Below are 21,181 nucleotides of genomic sequence, written 5' to 3' on the forward strand. Positions count from 1 at the left end.
TGTTACAGCTGCGAAATGTTTCCTAAGCTTCTCATAATTACCAGCCTTGTAGCTCGACATATATCATTTCCTCTCATAGTTGGCAAAACCATCCAGGTAATCACTTAATGGTCACTCTCACCAACTGGAAGAGAGTTGATACCTCATTTATAATAACATCCTCTAATGAGATGGTCAAATCCAAGACCTTTAATCCTTGTGTGCCTGCTCTTAATACTGCCTGAGGTCCTTTCCCCTCAAAAACTCATTAATTTTCCTATTTGTGGTTGTTATTTCATCATCTCAATCTATATTGTCATAATTAAAATCATCCCTAATGATCATCCTTTTCCTTGGCTAATTTACTTATACATTTTCTGTCATTATCATCCATCATTATCAGGTGTATAGCAACATCCTACAAAATATTTCATTCTGTTCACCTCTATCTCACATCATACTGCCTCAAAACCACTATCACTGTTTCCTCCCTTGCATCTTTACCTTGTGCGAACATACTCTTTTTCTGTCATCAATAGGACTTCACCTCCCTTTTTGCACTTTCTATCTTAACGAAATACATCATACCCTTTCATCTCTATTCCTCTCAGGATGTCATCCTCATTCAATCCTGTCTTACTTATTCCAATAATTATTCAGTGAACGAACTTATTCAATGCAACTGTTTCATTTCTCTTGTTTCTGATACTTCTAGCATTCATATACAAACATAACATTTCTGGATCTATAACAAGATTCACTGCTACCATTTATTAGATATGACTTATCTATACCTTCCTTGAGCCATTTCTTTTTCTCCATACTCATCCCAGAACCTTCTTCAAATCCCACTGTTTTTTCTACATCCCAGGTCATCCCCTTCTCTCTTTGTCTTTATAGTTGACCCTTGAACAGCATGGGAGTTAGGGGAGCTGATCCCCCTCCCCCGTGTTGTTCGAAAATCCACGTATAACCTTTGACTCCTGAAAAACTTAACTGCTAATAGCCTAGTGTTGACCGGAAGCCTTACTGATAACATAAACAGTTGATTAACACATATTTTGCATGTTATATGTATTATATACTGTATTCTTACAATAAAGTAAGCTAGAGAAAAGAAAATGTTATTAAATTATATCATTAAGGAAGGGAAAATATTTACTGTACTGTACTTATCGATACTGTAAATTTGTCATCTGTTTACAAGATGAATCCTATGTCTGTCAGTACCTACATCAATATTGTCTTACATGATATGAAACGCTGTAGATGTTATACGTATTACTAATACTAGACATCAAAAATGAAAAGATAGTGTGAAAAAGAAATTCGTATTTATTTACTTACTTCATTAACAATTCAGCATTGATAATGAAGAAGCAGCAATATGATTGCATTATGGAAGCATAGTGTAATCAATGATAGCCTCCGTAGCTCAGTCAGTATAGATGAAGCCCTTTGGTCGAAAAGACCTGGATTCAATTCCTGTCCAAGACATGAGGAACCTTTATCTGGTCTTTTTCAACTAAAGGTGAGTTAACTGGTCTCATACAGAGGTAAGGGTTTTTTTCACCCTGAAACTCGGGTTTTTTTGTCCCCCAGAACAAGCAAACCGGCCCCACGAACACATGCATCTACAGACATAGGATGCACTGGGAGGCATAGGTCTAACCACCTTATCCTCAAAGCGGCCACAGTTCAAAGCATAATAGCCCATGCCTAATACAAACATAACAGGCCACTAGGCCTAACATACATATAAGGAGTATAATAAATTTAGTTTAATCCTTTATCCAAGTGTGAGCAAACAAAGTTTGTACCTAAAAATATCTTCAGGACTGGGGTAAGGTAGTACAACACCGGGCAACTCGTAGCAAAGGTGGACCAAGCTAAACTTTCAATACATATAAGGAGGAGTGTAATTGATACTATTGCTTCACGGGTGGCCTAGCCTATACACTAATGAATGAGTTGTATAAAATTATCATCATCATCATCAAATTCCTGCTATGTACCCTCAAGGGGTGTACAGGATATGATAGTACTACATGAAAAATTTACATCATTATTAATTTCCTATCTACAATTTTCCTCCAAATCTGTCTGTTACTTGTCAAGACTCCAACATTATCAGATCTTATATTTCTATCGTCTAAGGCACTTTGTACCGTATCAATCCACCTATATCTTGGTCTTCCTCTGGGTCGTTTTGCTGCCAACCTGGCAGAGAATACTTGTTTTGCTAATCTTTCCTCTCACCCATTCTGTTTAAGTGACCATACCACCTGAGATTAGCTCTGCTAACGAATTCCTGGATGCTGACAATGTCAAGTTCTTTCCTAATATCCTCATTTTTAATATGATATTGCCATTGATGCCATCTGTTCATGCCTCTAATCTTTCTCAGGACTCTCATATCTGTGGTCTCTATTTTGGTCAAGTGTTTTACTTCTGACCCAGCTCTCAGATCCATAAGTTAAAACTGGTTTGAACGCTGTCTTGTATACAGCTAATTTAGTGTTCCGACTAATTTCTCTCTTATTCCATATGAATTTATTCAATTGACTTCCCACCATACCAGCTTTGCTGATTCTGTTGTCTATTTCTATATTTAATTTACCATCTTCAGTAAAAATCGTGCCTAAATAGCTGAAATGTTTTACTTGTTCCACAGGTTCTCCATTCACAACGCAGTTCACATTTTCAATGATTCTGCCTATTTTCATTGTCTTTGTCTTTTTATTGCTGACCTTCATACCGTATCTATTACAACAGCTATTCAATTTAGTCAGAGAATCTTGCAGACTTGTAGCGGATTTATTTAGAAGTATAACATCATCCGCATAAAGCAAAGAGCTGACATCATCTCCAATTTTGATATCATGTTTAATACCACTTTCCTTCATAATGTGATCCATATAGATAATGAATAACAGAGGGGATAATGTACATCCTTGTCTCACACCAGATTTAACATTAAACCATCTTCCTGTACTTCCTTCAATTCTAACTGCTGACTTACAACTCAAATAAAGACGAAGTATTGCTTGATATAATGTCCCATTGACACCATATAACTGCAGCATATTGAATAGCTTCTCTCTTGGCACCTTGTCATATGCCTTTTCCAAATCGACAAAACTTCAATACAGATCTTTGTTATATTCCCATGCTTTCTCGACTATTTGTTGTAAAGTGAAGATCTGATCCTGACAGCCTCTATTTGGCCTGAATCCAGCTTGTTCTTCACCAAGCTTTTCTTCCACAATTCTTCTCAACCGTTTCTCAAGTATACTTGCATAGATCTTGCCAGGAAAACTCAGTAGGGAAATACCTCTGTAATTCTCACATGCAGTTTTATTTCCCTTTTTATACATGGGTACTATGAGAGCTCTACTCCAATCATCGGGAATTCGTCCCTCTGTCCAGGCCTTCTGAACTATGCAGTGGAGCCACTGTAAGACTCTAATACCACCATACTTCAGCATTTCTGGTCGAATATCATCTACTCCTGCTGCCTTTCCACATTTCAAGCCTTTGATGGCTTTTTCTACTTCAAGTATGGATATGTATTCCTGACTGCATGCCTGGTCAGTGTCTTTTAGCACTGTGCTGTCATCACTGCTTGTTTCATTTAGAAGTTTTTCAAAGTAATTACTCCATACTTCAAGGATATCTTTTTCTCCCATTTTCATGTCACCTCTATCATCTCTAACTCCTTTTACAGCACACTTTCCTCCATTCCTAAGTTTCTTCAACAACCTTCAGAATATTTTGCCACCTTCTTGATATTTATTTTCTATATTCTTGCCAAGGTCCTCCCATGACTTTTGTTTAGCTAGTTTTACACAGTGTTTAGCATTCTTGCATTTGTCTCTATATTCTCTAAGAGCACAAGCTGACTTATTTGACAGGAACTTTTGATATGCTTTCTTCTTTTCCTTCACTGCCTCTTTAACTTCCTGTGTCCACCAGGGAGTTCTGATTTTTTTATCCTTACAGACAACCTCACCACATGCCTCTCTGGCAGAATCAATCAATGTTTTCCTCAGAGTTTGCCACTGAATCTCCAAGGTTTGATTCCTGTTCTCAAACTCTTTCATTTTTTCTTCAATAATCTTTGTGTATTTTAGTCTACAGTTCACATCTGAGAGCTGCTCAACTTTTATTCGCTTTAAAACTTTCTTACATGTTATTTTTTTCAATATGAAATTCAATTTTATCTTGCTCAAGACTAGATAGTGATCACTTCCAATTTCAATTCCTCTGTACACTCTGGTGTCCTGCACCAGGGAGAAAACATCACTATCAACAATAACATAGTCAATGAGACTTTTCTTATTCCTAGCCTCTTCTCTCCATGTGAATTTGTGCACATTTTTATGTTGGAACATGGTGTTAGTAATAACCAGTCCATGTCCTGAGCAGAAATCCAACAGATATTTGCCATTATTATTAGCTTTGCTCTTTTCTCCAAATTTTCCCAAAATATTTTTGTATGTCTCACAATCATTTCCTACTCTGCTATTTAAATCCCCAACAAGGACCAATTTTTCATTGTGTCAGTGGCTTTTTCTAAAGCATCAAAAAATTCCTCCACTTCTACCTTAGTAGAACTTTCTGTTGGACCATAGGCACAAATAAGTCTCATTGTCCAGTTCCCCATTCTCATATTTGCCCACATTACTCTACTTGAGACTGACTGCCATTCAAGAAGATTACCCTCGTATTTTGTGTTGAACACTATGGCTACTCCTTCTTTTCCTTGATTGTCATTGCCTGAATATAACATTTTGTATTTATTGCTCAGAAAGATCTCACCAGTTTTGGTCTTTTTTGTTTCAGTCACCCTTATTATGTCGATCTGGTACTTATCTAATTCCTCAGCTAGCTCCATTTCTCTGCCATTCAGGCTTCTTACATTGATAGTACCGATCTTTAACTCTGGTGATGTTGAGTTGGTGTTTGTTTTCAGATTGGTTCCAGTAGCTGACTTTTCGCTGTTCTCCCTGGTTACCTGGCGAAAACAACTGGGGCCTTGTTTAACCGGGCGACGCCCCAGCCGGCATGAAATTTTGTCATGTCGTACCATCATTTTTAATTTTGGTTTAACCAATAAGAATACAATTCGGTCGGCTAAATCCCAAATTGCCAGCCCATCCTCGTTCGTTCACTATCCAAGTAGATACCCAACAGGGTGCACCACGAGAAGGTGAGGATTGGACATTAGGTCAGAAGCCCTGGTCAGTTCTCTGCATTCCTTTAAAGGCTATGTAGAGGTCTCCTCTCAGTTATACAGCTTTGACCCTTAAGCACCTGTTAAAAGTTATAAAATTATTTTATTCTAATTAACTAAACAAATTTAACCAATTAATAACAGTTAATTTTATGCAGTTATGATTTAATAATGCACCTTTAAGTTTGTTTACATTTCTCTCAACTGCAAATCGCTATGTACCATCTGTAAATACTTATCAAAAATTATGGAGACAACTACCCTATTAGAGCAAAACTTTAGTTTAATATAAACTCGACGTTTCGACCTTCATATCAAGGTCATCATCTGCAGCATACACATATATATACAAAGAAACAATCTGCACTACAATCTACATGGTTTGCTAAAGTTACTGATCAACTGTTCCAACAATTATTGGCCTGACCTCTGATGAGGAAAAAAAAAACAACTTTACTACATCAAAGCTAGAGTCCTATTATTATTATCTATTATGTTACAAAATTAAATTGGGCTGGAGAGCAACATGTTTATATATATATAGAAAAGTATGTGATTATACATATAAATTTCAACCAATTGGTATGGAAGTTTCCAATAAAAGCTGAAAATTGCTTAAAGTCCTAAAATATGCTGGAAACTAAATAGGCTGAATATGTGCCATCCAAATTCTTGGAATTTTTATGCCACCATTATTGTTGAGATTAGGGTGGTTAATCAGAATTTCACAGGCTTCTTTAAATTTTCTTTCATACCAGGTTTTTGTATGATGTAAAGAGCAGGCACTTTTCCAATCAATTTGGTGTAGGGTGTTGAGAGCATGATCTGAGAAGCCTGCTTCACCAAAATTGTAAAGAAAGCCTGTGACATTCTGATAAACCCCATAATCTCAACAATAATGGTGGCATAAAAATTCCAAGAATTTGGATGGCACATATTCAGCCTGCTTAGTTTCCAGCATACTTTAGGACTTTAAGCAATTTTCAGCTTTTATTGGAAACTTCCATACCAATTGGTTGAAATTTATATGTATAATCACAGTTTTATATATATATATATATATATATATATATATATATATATAAACATGTTGCTCTCCAGCCCAATTTAATTTTGTTACATAATAGATAATAATAACAGGACTCTAGCTTTGATGTAGTAAAGTTTTTTTTTTTCCTCACCAGAGGTCAGGCCAATAATTGTTGGAACGGTTGGTCAGTAACTTTAGCAAACCATGTAGATTGTAGTGCAGCTTATTTCTTTGTGTGTATATATATATATGTGTGTGTATTCCAGATGATGACCTTGATATGAAGGTCGAAACGTTGAGTGTTCATTTTGGTTTATGTTAAACTAAAGTTTTGCTCTAACACAGTAGTTGTCTCCATAATTTTTGATAATGTATTCTGATCACTGTGTAAGCATGAAAGAAAGGACCATCTGTACATGCATTCGCATCCTCTTGGAGCATCAACATTTCTCGTGCTGTGTTCCTCTGTACACCTTGAATTGCCCCACTTCTTCATTCATAAGCACCACTTCAATCCCTCTTTCCTTACTTTCCTGCTCTTTCACACCACCTCTAACTTGCTCAGGTTCATTCTCTGCACTCATTACTTTCCTTTCCAGCAGCAGTCTCTCCAAATGACTCACACAAAAACCATTCAAATGCAATCTGCCATACTACAGTCCAAATCTTCCCTCACACTCATTCTGCACATTAACAAATTGCACTCCTTTCTCTTCACATAACATTCATACTTCTTGCTCTCTGCCTCATCTCATCACTGTCCTACCTGGGCAACACACTGACTACCTTTCTTATCATACTATTATCTTTTATTCTTCTCAACAACCTCCTGATATCCAGTCTTACATTCTCCTTGTTTCTAGTCAAGTCATTTGTTCCTACTACCACTACCAACTCTTTTGCTTGATTACTCCTCATATCCCAATGCCTTAATCACTCTATTTATTTTACCTCCCAGAAAACATACTTTGTGCATCTTCTCATTTACCACACCTCTAATAATTGAATTTCCATACAATGCCATCTGTGGGTCTTTTGTACTGACATTATTTGTTTCCATCTTCTTTGCTCTTCCATGCACATCTACAGTGCTTTTCGTTTCACTGTGCATCAGCCTCATCTTCACCAACTCAGTTTTCAAATCTTGCATCCTTTATTCGCTGTCATTCACTCTTGCCAATCACATACACACTTCTTCACAGTTATCACCACTTACCACCTTACCATTAATTGCAGTCTGTTTTTTTCTACATCATTATCGCTCTCTTTATCATCAATTGAACTCTTTTCCTTGCTATCACTTCCACATGCTCTCTGAACATTCACACAGTCTTCATTTGCTATGTCAGTTGTGATTACATGTTCTCTACTCATATTTAAACTGTTTAAACTTGTATTTAAGCAAGCTTTATGGTCCATCAGAATATTGCATTTCATACATACCCACACTTGTACTTTACTCTTATTCAGTCTCATTACATAAATATCTGTGACATCTTCCGTACTACATGCATACATACTACATTCACGGCACCATACCATTTTTGAAAATCAACTCTGTTTTCTTTGTCCTCCATGCCTCTTGAGCTTCTCATAATCACCAGCCTTGTAGTTCCACATATGTCCTTTCCTCACCGAAGTTCTCATAAATTATATTAATTTAATTTTTTACCTGAGTGTATGCAAAGCAAGTTTGCATGCTAAATATCTCTGTATGACTAGGTTACTTGTATATTGATCTGAGCAGCGACCCTTCCCTTAATGCATAGGAATATATGTTTGGAAGGAAGTGTGCTTTGCATTATGAGATACTGAGGCAATGATGTGAAGTCAACTTCTCTTATGTATATATAGAGAGAGATGCACACAAAGTGGCTTAGTTGTGAAGATGCTTCACATGCAAATCCTGTTTGCTTACACTTGGGTAAAGGATTAAACAAGAATATAATTCCTGGTCTAATTTGATTTACTCCCCCCCCCCTTGGCTTGATGGAATTTAATGAAATTTAGTATTTAAAAATTACTATTTAAATTTGACATTTCATTTGAATCATTTTAGGAAAAAGTAGGCAATACAAAAAAGTGTCATAACTGTCTGGAAGCCTACTAATTAATTGGCATTCAACAGTATGGATTCTAAAGCTGATCTTTTAGTTAAACTTATCCACCATGAAAAGATTTAGAAAAATTCACATACATTACTTTTGTTATTTCATATTGGCTTTTTAAAGTATTGCCAACAAAAATTTGTATATTTTGCATTTTTCTCCAAATACTTGTAGTTGATGTTAGCTGCTAAAATTGTCATGAAAATGTTATTTGACATATTCTATAATTAAAATTTTAGATGTTTCCATGACAGTGTCAAAGGTTCCATATTAAACAAAATATAATCTTGAATCTAATCTTTAAAGGTACCTGTGGCATGACTATGAACAACAAATTACACAATAACCACAGTAATTAATTTTAATGAAATGGAAGTACAGATTTCGAACAGTACATCATCACTGCGTAGAAACAAGAATACAAGGTACATAACAATTGATTTAACAATTAAAAACTTTTGCCGGGTGCTAGAAATTAATACATTAACATTATTTATATATACAGGGTGTTCGGGATAAATTTGACAGTTTCGTAAGGAAAAAGAAAATCTTCTTTGTATCTATTAAATTTAATGAATTGACAAAAAAACATTACAGGCAGAGTTAATTACAATACTATCAACAAGATTTACTCAAAATAACCACCATTAGCATCGATCACAGCTTCAATTCTGCTTCGGAATCTCGAACAAGCTGATGCTACAGTCTCCCTGGGAAGGGCCGCAAAAACTGTTTTAATTTTATCCATTAACTGGGCTTTTGTATTACTGGAAGTGCGATTGGTGTCTTTTTCAACTGCGCCCCATACAAAATAATCCATGGGGTTAAGGTCTGGGGAGTTTGGAGGCCAAACATTTGGACTGGTGAAGTCGTAGAAATTTTCAGACAACCATTTTTGACTTTTCCCAGAGGTGTGGCAAGGGGCCGAATCCTGCTGCCATACATACGGCCTACCATTGGCTACCCTTGTTATCCAGGGCTTGACTACAGTTAGCAACTCCACGAACAAAGCCCGAATTCCAATGCCAGGGTTCTTCAACACCTGTTCCTGCAGATTTGCGAGGAATTCTGCTGTACGAACGCAATCAGATCGTCTGCTAGGGATCTTTCTTCTTGCTACATCCTCGTAGTCACCATTGCAAGTCTCTAGTTCATGCCTGATTGTTTTTACTGTATTCAGGGAGCATTGGGCAGCAGTCGTAATATCCTTATTTTGATGGCGGGCACGAATCATCATGATACAATTGAATGATATAATCACGTAATCACAAGAAAGATATTTATTTAACCAAATATTTCGGTCTGGAAATAGCAGACCATCGTCGGTGGTATTACAAGAACAGTTTAAAAAATATACAAGCTAGAATACTAACAATAGATCGTTGAAATTAGAACATGCCGCGTGATGTTATATCACTAAGTATGAAACGAAATATTTTGAAGTAGAAACATGATTGAATTTGCTATTAAAAAAAAAAAAAAAAAAAAAAAATTAATGAGTAATCTTGATTAGGCTTTCCCAGATTTTTGATATAGATATGCAGTCATTACGATTCAGGTTGGGATGATGGAGCAAGGCCTCCACGCTTTCCTTGAACAAACGTTTGAACCTATAACGGGATCTATGTAAGAGGCGCGTCTTGGACCAAAGGATGCTGTGGTCAGTTTCAATCCCGTGTTGAGCCAAACCAGACTTTTCAGGTTTATTGTGAAGAATGGATGATTGATGTTCTTGGATTCTTTTTTCAAGAGAACGTCCAGTCTGTCCAAAGTAAGAGAGATCACAGTTGCAAGGAATTTGATAAACTCCAGGAAGAGATAAAGTTGAGCGTTTGTCTTTAGGAGAAGGAAAATGAGAAGACAATTTGTTAATAGGAGAATACGTAGCTGTTAAATCATATTTCTTCAAAATTCTTGCGATAGGTTCTGAAATACCGGAGATATAAGGAATAGGTACTCGACGTATTGAATCTTTGTTGTTTTGTGGAGGATTATAAGATGTAAGAAGACGTTGAATTTGGTTAAATAAATATCTTTCTTGTGATTACGTGATTATATCATTCAGTCTTATGTCGCAAGTATCCTTAAAACAACATCATGATACAAGTTATTCTCTTCCATGATTCAGGTGGGTTCCAGCTATCCATCCTTTCTGACATCTTGTATATGAATGAAGAAGGGTCCAAACTTTTAAATGAAGAGAAGTGTGTGTTAATACATGTAACTTACGGAAAAATATAATTAATTATAAATATGTCAAATTTATCCCGAACACCCTGTATATATATATATATGAAACGTACTATTAACTCGGGGTTGGGATATGTTCATTTTTTAAATTAACTGACTTAATATGTGGACGATATATTCCTCATATGGGAGCATGGTACTGAGAATCTTCACAAGTTTCTCGACCACTTAAACAACCGCCATCAAGATATAAAATTGACTATGGAGATTGAAGAAAATAGTTCCATCTGCTTCCTAGATGTTAAACTCACCAAGACGCCTGAATCAATTAAAGTCTCTATTTTTAGAAAGCCAACACACACAGACAGATATTTGCATGCGTCCTCCCATCACCATCCAGCGCAAAAGTTGGGTATTATATCAACTCTAGCGAATCGTGCAAGATCTGTACTGTCAGATGAAGAAGAACTGAAAAAGGAACTACAACATCTTAAATGGACCTTTAAAAACAATGGCTACTCTCTAAAAAGTATTAACAACCAATTATTCCGACGTCAACGTAACAACGTAGAGACACAGGACGACTCCAAAGGTCATATCGTCTTGCCATATATCAGCACACTATCCAAAAAGCTGAGCAGAATTCTAAAGAAGTTTAACATAAAAACGTGCTTCTCGACTCTGCCAAAAATAATATCACGCTTCAAGAACTATAAACAACCTCACAACCTTCTACAATTCCCAGGTGTATACAAGGTCACTTGTGAATGCGGAAAGCCTTACTATGGGCAGACAGAAAAATCTATCTTACTACGTCTCGAAGAGCATCAGAGAGACATTGCTTATAAGAGAACCAGAGCAACTGCTCTGTCGGGCCATGTCCTGCTTTCAATAAACACGAACAATGAAGGCCACCAACATGAAATAAATTGGACATTGACTTCAAACCTACACGTCTGCCATGATGAAATAGAGCGCCGCATTGTCGAGTCAAGGGAAATCACCTTAGACCCTTTGCATTTGAATAATAATCTTAGCTATAATTTGGCTGACTCTTTCAACTCTATTATTAGATACTGGAGATCGCGTGATTCCACACACGCACAGGTGCACAACAATAGAACATTAACTCGGACTGTAGTTCAAGCTCATAACTGTAATTTACAGTCGAATATTATGACTTTGTAATTGTATAGCTTTGGAGTGTGTCAATATTAATTTAAGTGTCTTTTATTATCTTTTCTATGTTCTTATCGCCTGAAGAAGTCATTTTTGACGAAACATGTTGCGTTTTTTTCAAATAAATGTCATTGTGTTATAATTCTCGGGTTTAAGTCAGTTAATTTAAAAAATGAATATATATATATATATATATATATATATGACTACTAATATTAACTCAGAGTTGGGATATGTTCATTTTTTATATAAACTGACTAAAAATCTGAGAATTATAACAAATTGAGATTTATTGGATACGCAACATGTTTCGTCGGGATCGACTTCATCAGGCGTTAAGAACATAGAAAGCTATTAAAAGGTACTTAAAAAAACATTGAGACACTCGACACTCTAAAGTTATAAAATTATAAAGCTATAAATTCAACTGTAAATTACAGTTATTATGAACTTGAGCTATAGTCCGTGTTAAAGTTCTATTGTTGTAACACCTGTGTGTGTGTATATCCACGAGATAGCCAGTATCTGATAGTAGAGCTGAAAGAGTCAGGCAAATTATAGCTGAGATTATTGTTCATGTGAAGAGGGTCCAAGGTAATTTCTTTTGACTCGACAGTGCGGTGTTCTATCTCATCTTGGCAAATGTGCAGGTTTGAAGTTGTTCAATTTACTTCATGTTGGCGGCTTTCGTTATTTGTGTTTATTGAAAACAGGATGTGGCCTGATAGGACAGTAGCCGTGGTTCTCTTGTAAGCATTGTCTCTCTGGTGTTCCTCGAGACATAAGAGGATAGATTTCTCCATTTGGCCATAGTAAGGTTTTCCACACTCACATGTGATTTTGTATACACCTGGGAATTGTAGAAAGTTGTGAGGTAGGTTGTTTGTAATTGCTGAAACTTGATCTTATTTTTGAAGAGTCGAGAAGCACGTTTGTATGTTAAACTTCTTTAAGATTTTACTCAGTTTTTTGGATAGTGTGCTGATATATGGCAAGGAGATGTAACCTTTGTCAGGGTCATGTATTCAGGGTGTGCGGTGCACACCCATAGAATAGCAATTTCACCGATATTATATTTTTGTATTTATTCCTGTTGAAGACTCCATAATTGTTTGCTGGCTTCTCATGATTACTAAACACAATATACTAATGCTCATGAAGAGGAGATGTTTCAATGCGTAAACATTGTATCACATTCATGTTAATAGCCTGGGTGTGCGATCACAAATACAGATACACCTTTCAGCCCTTTAAACATATGAGCAGATGCTGCAGCATGTCAAATTCTGAGTGTTCCAGTAGTTTTAAACGGCCCAGAAGGTGAGGATGTACACTGAGACAATAGCACTCAGAAGTCATTAGTGGCTGTGATTGGTTATTGTGTGAAGCAATTCAGTTGAACATTGTCAGTTGCTGTTTTTGTTTTCTGAGTTTCATCTGTTTTGTATGTGTGAAATGTGAACTGACATCTTTATGACATTGATTATAGACAAGTTTTTAATATATAATTTTCTCTAAATAATTTATAACTTTTTTTGTCCATATTTACAATCAGAAATAGTGTTGCCAATGTCCTGTTTTCTGCCAGAGCTTTTGCAGATTGTATGATTATACCTGAAGGAGGTTGAAATTTGTGTATAAGTAAGTAAAACGAGTTATTTCAGCCTTTCATTGAAAAAAAAATTATTATTTTTCAATCCAGAAAAATAATAATTTCTGAAGTGATTACTTTTTCCAATTTCTGTGCATATTATATGGCTGTATTTAAAAATCATCAAAATTGAAATTCTCCCTGTGTCACTGTAGTATTTGCCAATGATAATCTAATCTCACTACGTAGCGTAAACACTTTGTGCTGCTCACATAAACAGCATGCATAAAGCATAGCTATTGTTCATTTGACCTTTATACTTTCAATATTTAAAATTATATTAATTGATAAATTAAAGTATTCAAAGTTATCCTACAATTAATTGCATTGGACCAATTAAGATGAGCATTGATGTGCAATGCATTCTTAAAACTTTCATACATCAATAAAAATGCAATCATGTGGTCAAATTGACATGAATTTTGTAGCGTGAGTTGCAAAAGCCTCACGATAGCACACACAACCTAAATGGGCACACGATGCCACTGTTATATATATATATATATATATATATATATATATATATATATATATATTTATTTAAGTATAATATGGATGAAAACAATGATGCAGTTTTAATTCTGCAATATATTGTTAATAAGTTACAAAAAATGGGAAATTTATATAGTTAACCCTCGATTTAATGGGCTAAGGGGTGTCCGTTAAATCGCGAATTTTTTAAAATAAAAATATCTGTAATATTATATTGCGATTTTATCAATATTAGCACTAATAACAAAAAAATTGTTTTATACACACTTTTAGATAAGTTAATGTTTGATGTTGAGGCGCTTGGTTTAGGTAATCCTGCTTTTAAAAAACTATCAAGGTTTTTTTTTGAACTTTTGAATTCTGCTGTTTTTTTATATCTGCAGAAAGTCACGCAATGCAACAAAAGAACCAATTATAGTGCGATTTGTGTTATCATGTCCTAATCATTCGCCGAACTTGTTTTATGAGCGGTGACTCATTTATGTCGGCTAAATTACTATAGTGTTTCCAACATATGATGACCTATTTGCCAAAATATGTTAAAAATAACAGGAAATTAATAACAAAAAATAACCTGTTAATTTAATTATAAGCAAATCTTGGTTAAAAGCATTTTAAAATTAACGTTAATTTTCACGTGACATACGAACCAAAAATTTTGTCCGTTAAGTCAAGGGTTTACTGTAGTATGATAATACTGTGGGCAGGTTGAAAAAATCAAATAATTCATGGATTGTGCTCTGTAGACAATAAAACATCTTAAGATTTACAAACATTCGTGCCATATATTAGAATTCAAACCCCACAGTCTGTTTGTTGCAAAGTAGTGATGCTGTTTGCTGCCCAGTAAACAACTTATTGTTTAAATAAATTTTAAAAGAGGTATATATACCGTGAGTAGACATCGATACAAAATTAATAACGGAAAAAACTCGCGTACAAAGATTATTTAATAGTATAATTTTCGCCTGTGTGTCACAGGCATCTTCAGTACATATTAAGCTCAAATTAAACAATAACTGACAATTCCAAAAAGCGCCGCCTAAGTAGCTGGTGTAAGATAACTAAAAAGGTCAATAAATTTCCTAAACAAAAAAAAAATCAATACAATAAAAAGCTAGGAAAGATTAACTGATTTGTAAAGTACTATCTCCCATAAAGAGGACAGACATAAGCCGTCGGATCTTTCCTAACTTTTTATTGTATTTTTTTTTTTTTGTTTAGGAAATTTATTGACCTTTTTAGTTATCTTACACCAGCTACTTAGGCGGCGCTTTTTGGAATTGTCAGTTATTGTTTAATTTGAGCTTAATATGTACTGAAGATGCCTCTGACACACAGGCAAAAATTATACTATTAAATAATCTTTATACTTGAGTTTATTCCATTATTAATTTTGTATTGTTATTGTTTAAATAAACCTCAGTTATTATGGAAATAAAAAGATTATTCAAATAAAATCTTCAGAAAATGTTGCTCTAATTCCATATTTTATCAAAGCAGCATTAAGCTTTCACAGAACTGGATACAGTAGTAATTTGATTCATATATGTATTCAAAATTGATATATATATATATGAATTTACATGAGAATTGAATTAATTGTTGAATGAAATCATAATAAGGCAAATATTTGGTAAAGATTTAACGTTTCTGTATTTCATTTGCAAGAAAGCGCCCAAATTACTAATGCATTGCTAAACTAAATCTAATCTGATAATTTTAAAATTTAATATAAAAAAATTGTTTTTCAGGATTGTTATTTTTGGATTTATTTTCATGCTCTTCAGGTGCCTTTGTAGCAGGACTGGAAGCTGGACTTGTATATAATTCATTTCCTAAAATGGCAGATCGTTGGATACCATCAGATCTTCTTCATTATTCTCCTGTATATAGAAATTTTACAGAAAACCCTACTACTGTACAGTTTATCCACAGACTTATGGTAATTATCATTCAAACTTAATGCCAATTTTATATTTTTTACATGTTAATTTCTATTTAGTAATTATAGTAAATTAAGGTTCTACAATTTTGTCTTTGCAAGTATAATAAAAACTGCAGTCTAATTAGTGCAGGCATAACAAAATCTACAATTCGAAGATCTTAACCCCAAAAATACTATCAACTCTGTGCTTCAGATGCTGAATCATCATAAAGTATAAGAAAATGTTGAATGTATAAGAGATTGTCTTTGATCCTTATTAAAGAAGTGAACTTTGACTCTCATTAACTTGGCTGTCATTATCTCTTTATTGTTCAAGAGTGAGTAGCCCTGCCTTGTGGGCATGGCTGTTAATTATGTGTTGTCATGAGATTGGCCAGCTAATGTTTTAATCCTGACACATGAACATTTGTAACTGTTAGACCAAACTCATGGTAGGTCCTGCCTTTTTACTGCAAACATGAAAATTAAAGCACAAACAAGTGGAAAACATGAATGAAGAACAATGTAAGACCAAATGCATTAGATATGGTGTTTACTTGTCACAAAAATAGGTACAGTCATCTCTCACTATAGCAAACACTACTGTTACACTTGCTCATTGTATCACTGAAATGTCCCCGCCACAGCTCTGTAAGTATAATGTTTGATAAAAGAAATTTACTGTAGCAACTGTCCTGTAACAAACTGTTCCTGTGGTCCCTACAAGTTTGCTATTAGTGAGTCAGCTGTATTAATACACACGCTTCTGATTGCCATCTCTTCTCTCTCGCTTTATATATTAGTCTCTTCAGCTAAGTAGCTGTATTAACTTAATTTTCCTAACGATAAGACTGTGGATCCTACTTCATATTCTGATATATTTCATCAGTGTATGTTCTGTAGCTGGTTTGTTTTGTAGGGTGAGACATTTCCTGTAGGGAAAATCCTGTCTTTCATGCAGTGCTAGTTAACAAACTTTGATTAAAAAGTCATGTCTCAGATGGGATTTAAGTTTATTCTTTGCTCCCATAGGGTGCTGTTACTGCTGAAGGAATCAGCACACCATTTTCTGTCCAAAAAGTTACATTCTGACTATAGGGAATGAATGAAAATCAGTGATGTATAGTGTCATCCATCTAGCAAATTAGATTTTAATTTATACTTCTGCTTATATGTGAATATGAAAATATGAATCATCATCTGTGATTCAGATGCTGAATCATCATAAATTTTCCTCCTTGAGCAAGTGAATGTACATAGGTAAATAAGCCAAAAAAACAAATAAACACCTAAATGATGAACAGGGAGTTGCAAGCAGAAGACAGAGCTCCTTAGCTTTATTCATCTTTCATTTACCAGCCTGGTTGACTGGATATTGTATATGCTCTCCAACCACCATGCTGTGTGTTTGAATCTTATCATGCATATAGAATTGTTTTAGGTGGTAAATGCATTTCATTGCCTGGTGTTTTTCTAATAGTGTTTCTGGATTATTTACTTAGCACATTCACAGTACTAATATTAATGTTGCAGGCTTTTATGGATAGGATTCACATAAAAAGTATTAATTAAACTTTAATTAATACTTTCCTATATTTCAGCAGTGTTGCATTTCATTATCATGGATCACAAAGATAATGATATGTGCATGGAAGCACTAACACTTGGCAAATGAGGCTGAAGAAAGCAACTAAAAGTCAGGCCTAGAGAACAATGCTCCTTACTGGACTGAACTGGGTGGTCTTGGCCATGGGCCAAAGATCTTAGGATGTATGCTTCCCAAATTTGTGACAGTCTCATGCACCCAAATTTGTTGTGGTTTGAAAAGTTTTTCGGGGCTGAGGCAGATTCGAGAAATAGCATTTCATATTTGTTTTTGCTGCGGTGTAATAGTGGCCTTCTTTCAGTGTATCCTCTGGTGGGTGTCCAAAGCATGGTCAGCAAGTCTTGAATGGCTGTACCTAATCCACATTAGTGGATTAGGTACAGCCACATCTAGACTAGTAACTAGACCACATCTAGTTCCACCAATTAATTGGTGGAACTAGTTGTGGTCCTTGTGTTTGCAAATTCTAATATTGGTATTCTGCCGGTTTGGCCATAGTAGAACAGTTTGCAACTGCAAGGGCACGTGGCTGGTCTTTGGTGGAATGGATAAGGGATGCCAATTTCTCATGTGGTCTGTAAGTGGTTGTAAGGTTGCATTTTCTTAGGATTTTTGTCAATTTTTCAGATATTTGGAATGGTGATAGATCTTGAGTAATCTCTGCTCTGAAGAGGGGGGGGGGAGAATTGCAGTTACGGGTTTTTTTAATATTTTTCGGAGGTTGTAGCCATTGGCTAAGAAAGTGTTGAAAATATGGTCAAGTTCAGCAGTTAGGGCGCTGTTATCAGAACTGATTAATTTTGCCATGTTTTATAATCCATGTTGTTGTTGGTGTGCAAGGTGTGATGACTGCTGGCGAATGTATCTGCCTGTATGCGTAGGTTTTCTGTAAATGGAGAATGCCGGGGATCTATCTGGCTAGTGTGTAATCAGAGTGTCTAGGAATGGTAGAGTGCTGTTGTTTTCCTTTTCTAAGGTAAAGTGGATCCTGGGATGTTGATTGTTTAGATGTGTTAAGAAATTGTGGAGTGTATCTTTCCTCAAAGGTCTCCATGAAAAAGTTCCCAGGGGTAGAGAAAGTGGATAACCCATTGCTGTCCTCTCTATCTGTCTGTAGAATTTTCCTTGCCACACAAAATAGTCTGAGTTCATGGTGAACTGAAACAGAGCTGAGATATTGGGAGGAAATATGACTTAAAAGAGGTCTAAAGTATCTTTGAGTGGGACATTGATGAATAAAGAAGAGACATCAAAGCTGACCATTATGTCAGTGTGTTGGAGTGTGAGGATTTCTATACTGCTTTAAAGTGGGTTGAGTTTTTTATGAGTGAATGTGTTTTGCCAGTATATTGTGTGAACACTTTGACTAAATGTTGGTGCTATTTTGTATGTGAGTAAATCAGTGTTATCTACAATGGGATGTAATGGTACATTTTGCTTGTGGATTCACAGCAAATACAAATACGAAAGGCTATTTATCGAATCTGCCTCAGTCCTAAAAAACTTTCCAAACCTCAACAAATTTGGGTGCTTGAGACTGCCCCAAATTTGGGAAGCATACATCCTAAGATCTTCAGCCCACTATTCGGGGTGGGGGTGGGGACCATTCAGGACTCTAGGCCTGAGTTTAGTTGCATTTCTTCATCCTCATTTGCCCAATGTTAGTGCCTACATACACATATCATTGTTTTGTGATCCCTGATGATTACAAACATTGTTGAAATATAGGAAAGTATTAATATAATTAATATTTTAGTATATGTTATTATTTCCTGAAAAATAATAGTTATGAGTAACCAACTTATATAAGCCTATCTACCAGAAAGGCATATACCGGGTGACCCAAAAGTAACAGAAAAGGTAAAAATTCAATAATTCGAAAAGTATAGACAGTAGCATGATGCAGTTTTCACAGAAATGCACAGAAAGACATGGGATTTTTTTAATAATGAAAAATTTTATTGCCAGAATAGTTACATTTGCCACCGACAGGTGGTGTTTTGGTGTGTTGTGTCAGTTTGTACAGTGGCGCAGCACAGTTCGCAACGCAGCTAGGGTTACAAATGTTCAATGTGACTGCAGTCATTCATGAGAATGGCTGTCAGATGTGGCACAACACTCTGCACAGTATCGAAGATGGTTTCAGCTATAATTCCTGTCATATGATAGCGAATAGCTTCTTTCAACATGGCCAATGACGTCGGCCGACCTCTGTACACCTGTGACGTCAAGTAGCCCTATAACCAAAAGTCACAAGGTGTAAGATCTGGAGACCTTGGTGGCCATTCATGCAGGAAAGAGCGACTGAGGACATGGTCATCGCCGAATGTCGATCGCAGCAGGTGCTGGACAGGACCTGTGATGTGCTGGGGCGCTCCATCCTGCATGAATGTTACACTATGTAGTGCTTGCCTCTCTTGCAGGGAGGGAATAATGATGCTGTCTCTTAAAAGTGCTGCATAATGCTCGCCTGTGACTGAAACAATTCGAAATGTACTGCTGTGGACTTCCTCAAAGAAAAAGGGCCTATAATGAATGACGCAGTGAACCCACACCACGCTGTCACCTTTGGCTGATGCAAAGGAGTTTCCACAATCGCATGTGGCTTCTCTCTCTCACCCAGATGCGGCAGTTGTGTGCATTTACTCTTCCATTAAGCGAAAAGTGTGCTTCGTCAGTCTGCAGGACGTTTGACAGCCAGTCTGCATTGTTTTCCATATGTTCAAAAGCCCAACTTGCAAATTCATGATGTCTCTCGAAATCAGTTGGTTTCAGTTCCTGTACATGTTGGATTTTGTAAGGATACCTCTTCAGGATGATCCTGAGTGATCTCGACACAGTGTCGTACTAAATGTCAGTTCGTCTTGAAATTTCACGTATACTGCATTCCCCATGTGCAGAAGCTGCCGATTGTGTGTTGGTCTCGTGTTCGACCTCGTGCACAACTGCAATAGTTTTTTTTGGGTCTCCTTTCTTGCATGTGCTTCCAAACTGCCAGTATCCTCAAACCTTTTCATCATAGCTATCAATGAGGAACAAGACATCGGTCCCTAATACCTCGCATTGAACGATAGGTGCACAAAGCAGCACTTGCACATTCGGAGTTCTGATAATACAACTTAACTGAAAGTGCTTTATCTCATAACGATAACATGCCCACATTGGCAGAACGTTTAACTTCGGTAATAAATGTTAAATGCAGAAAGTTTAACTTCAGTATTCACTACATCTGAAATTTACGGTCCTCATGGTTTAAATAGCGACAAGCAGCAGCTCTAGGACCGCTACAGTGCCAGCGGTGACAAATGTGACTATTCTGGCAATAAAAGTTTTCGTTATTAAAAAAAATCCCATGTCTTTCTGTGAAAACCGCATCGTGCTACTGTCTATACTTTTCGAATTATTGAATTTTTACTTTTTTTGTTACTTTTGGATCACCCGGTATATTATTCATGTGTCAAACAAGCACTGCATTTATTTCAACTTAATTTAACTAGCATAATACCCTTGAAAGTTTTACCATGGCTACAGTGTAAAAGAGGTTGCCCAGCTCTTTGCAGATGAGAATTTCTGGAAGCAAAAAGAGAAACAAGCACCAGGTCTGATTTAACTGATTTAGAGAAAAGGATAGTTTACAGTAGTTGTCTGCTGAAAACTTACTACTTCTGAAAAGAGTTCACTTGTGATTGGATAAGTGCTATTAGTCAACATTATTATGATTATTCTAGAAGAGGAAAATAAGACCAGAAGCTAGTATGGTAGGTCTATTGCTTGTATTCTTTT

The 21,181-nt window shown here is 35.9% G+C and overlaps 1 protein-coding gene across 2 annotated transcripts in view; it reads left to right on the top strand.

Annotated features, from left to right (window-relative positions):
- LOC150107256 (heme A synthase COX15) overlaps positions 1-21,181 on the top strand; it is a 159,849-nt gene that overhangs the window by 96,934 nt on the left and 41,734 nt on the right. For both annotated transcript variants that reach the window (XM_090391762.1, XM_090391761.1), the window contains exon 8: positions 15,656-15,810. In XM_090391762.1, the coding sequence (XP_090247888.1) occupies positions 15,656-15,810 (155 nt within the window). The remainder of the gene's footprint in view (positions 1-15,655; positions 15,811-21,181) is intronic.

Source organism: Typopeltis vanoorti, chromosome 4 (genome assembly GCF_054136105.1).
Source record: "Typopeltis vanoorti isolate ZY-2024b chromosome 4, IOZ_Tvanoo_1.0, whole genome shotgun sequence".
Lineage (NCBI taxonomy): Eukaryota > Metazoa > Arthropoda > Arachnida > Uropygi > Thelyphonidae > Typopeltis > Typopeltis vanoorti.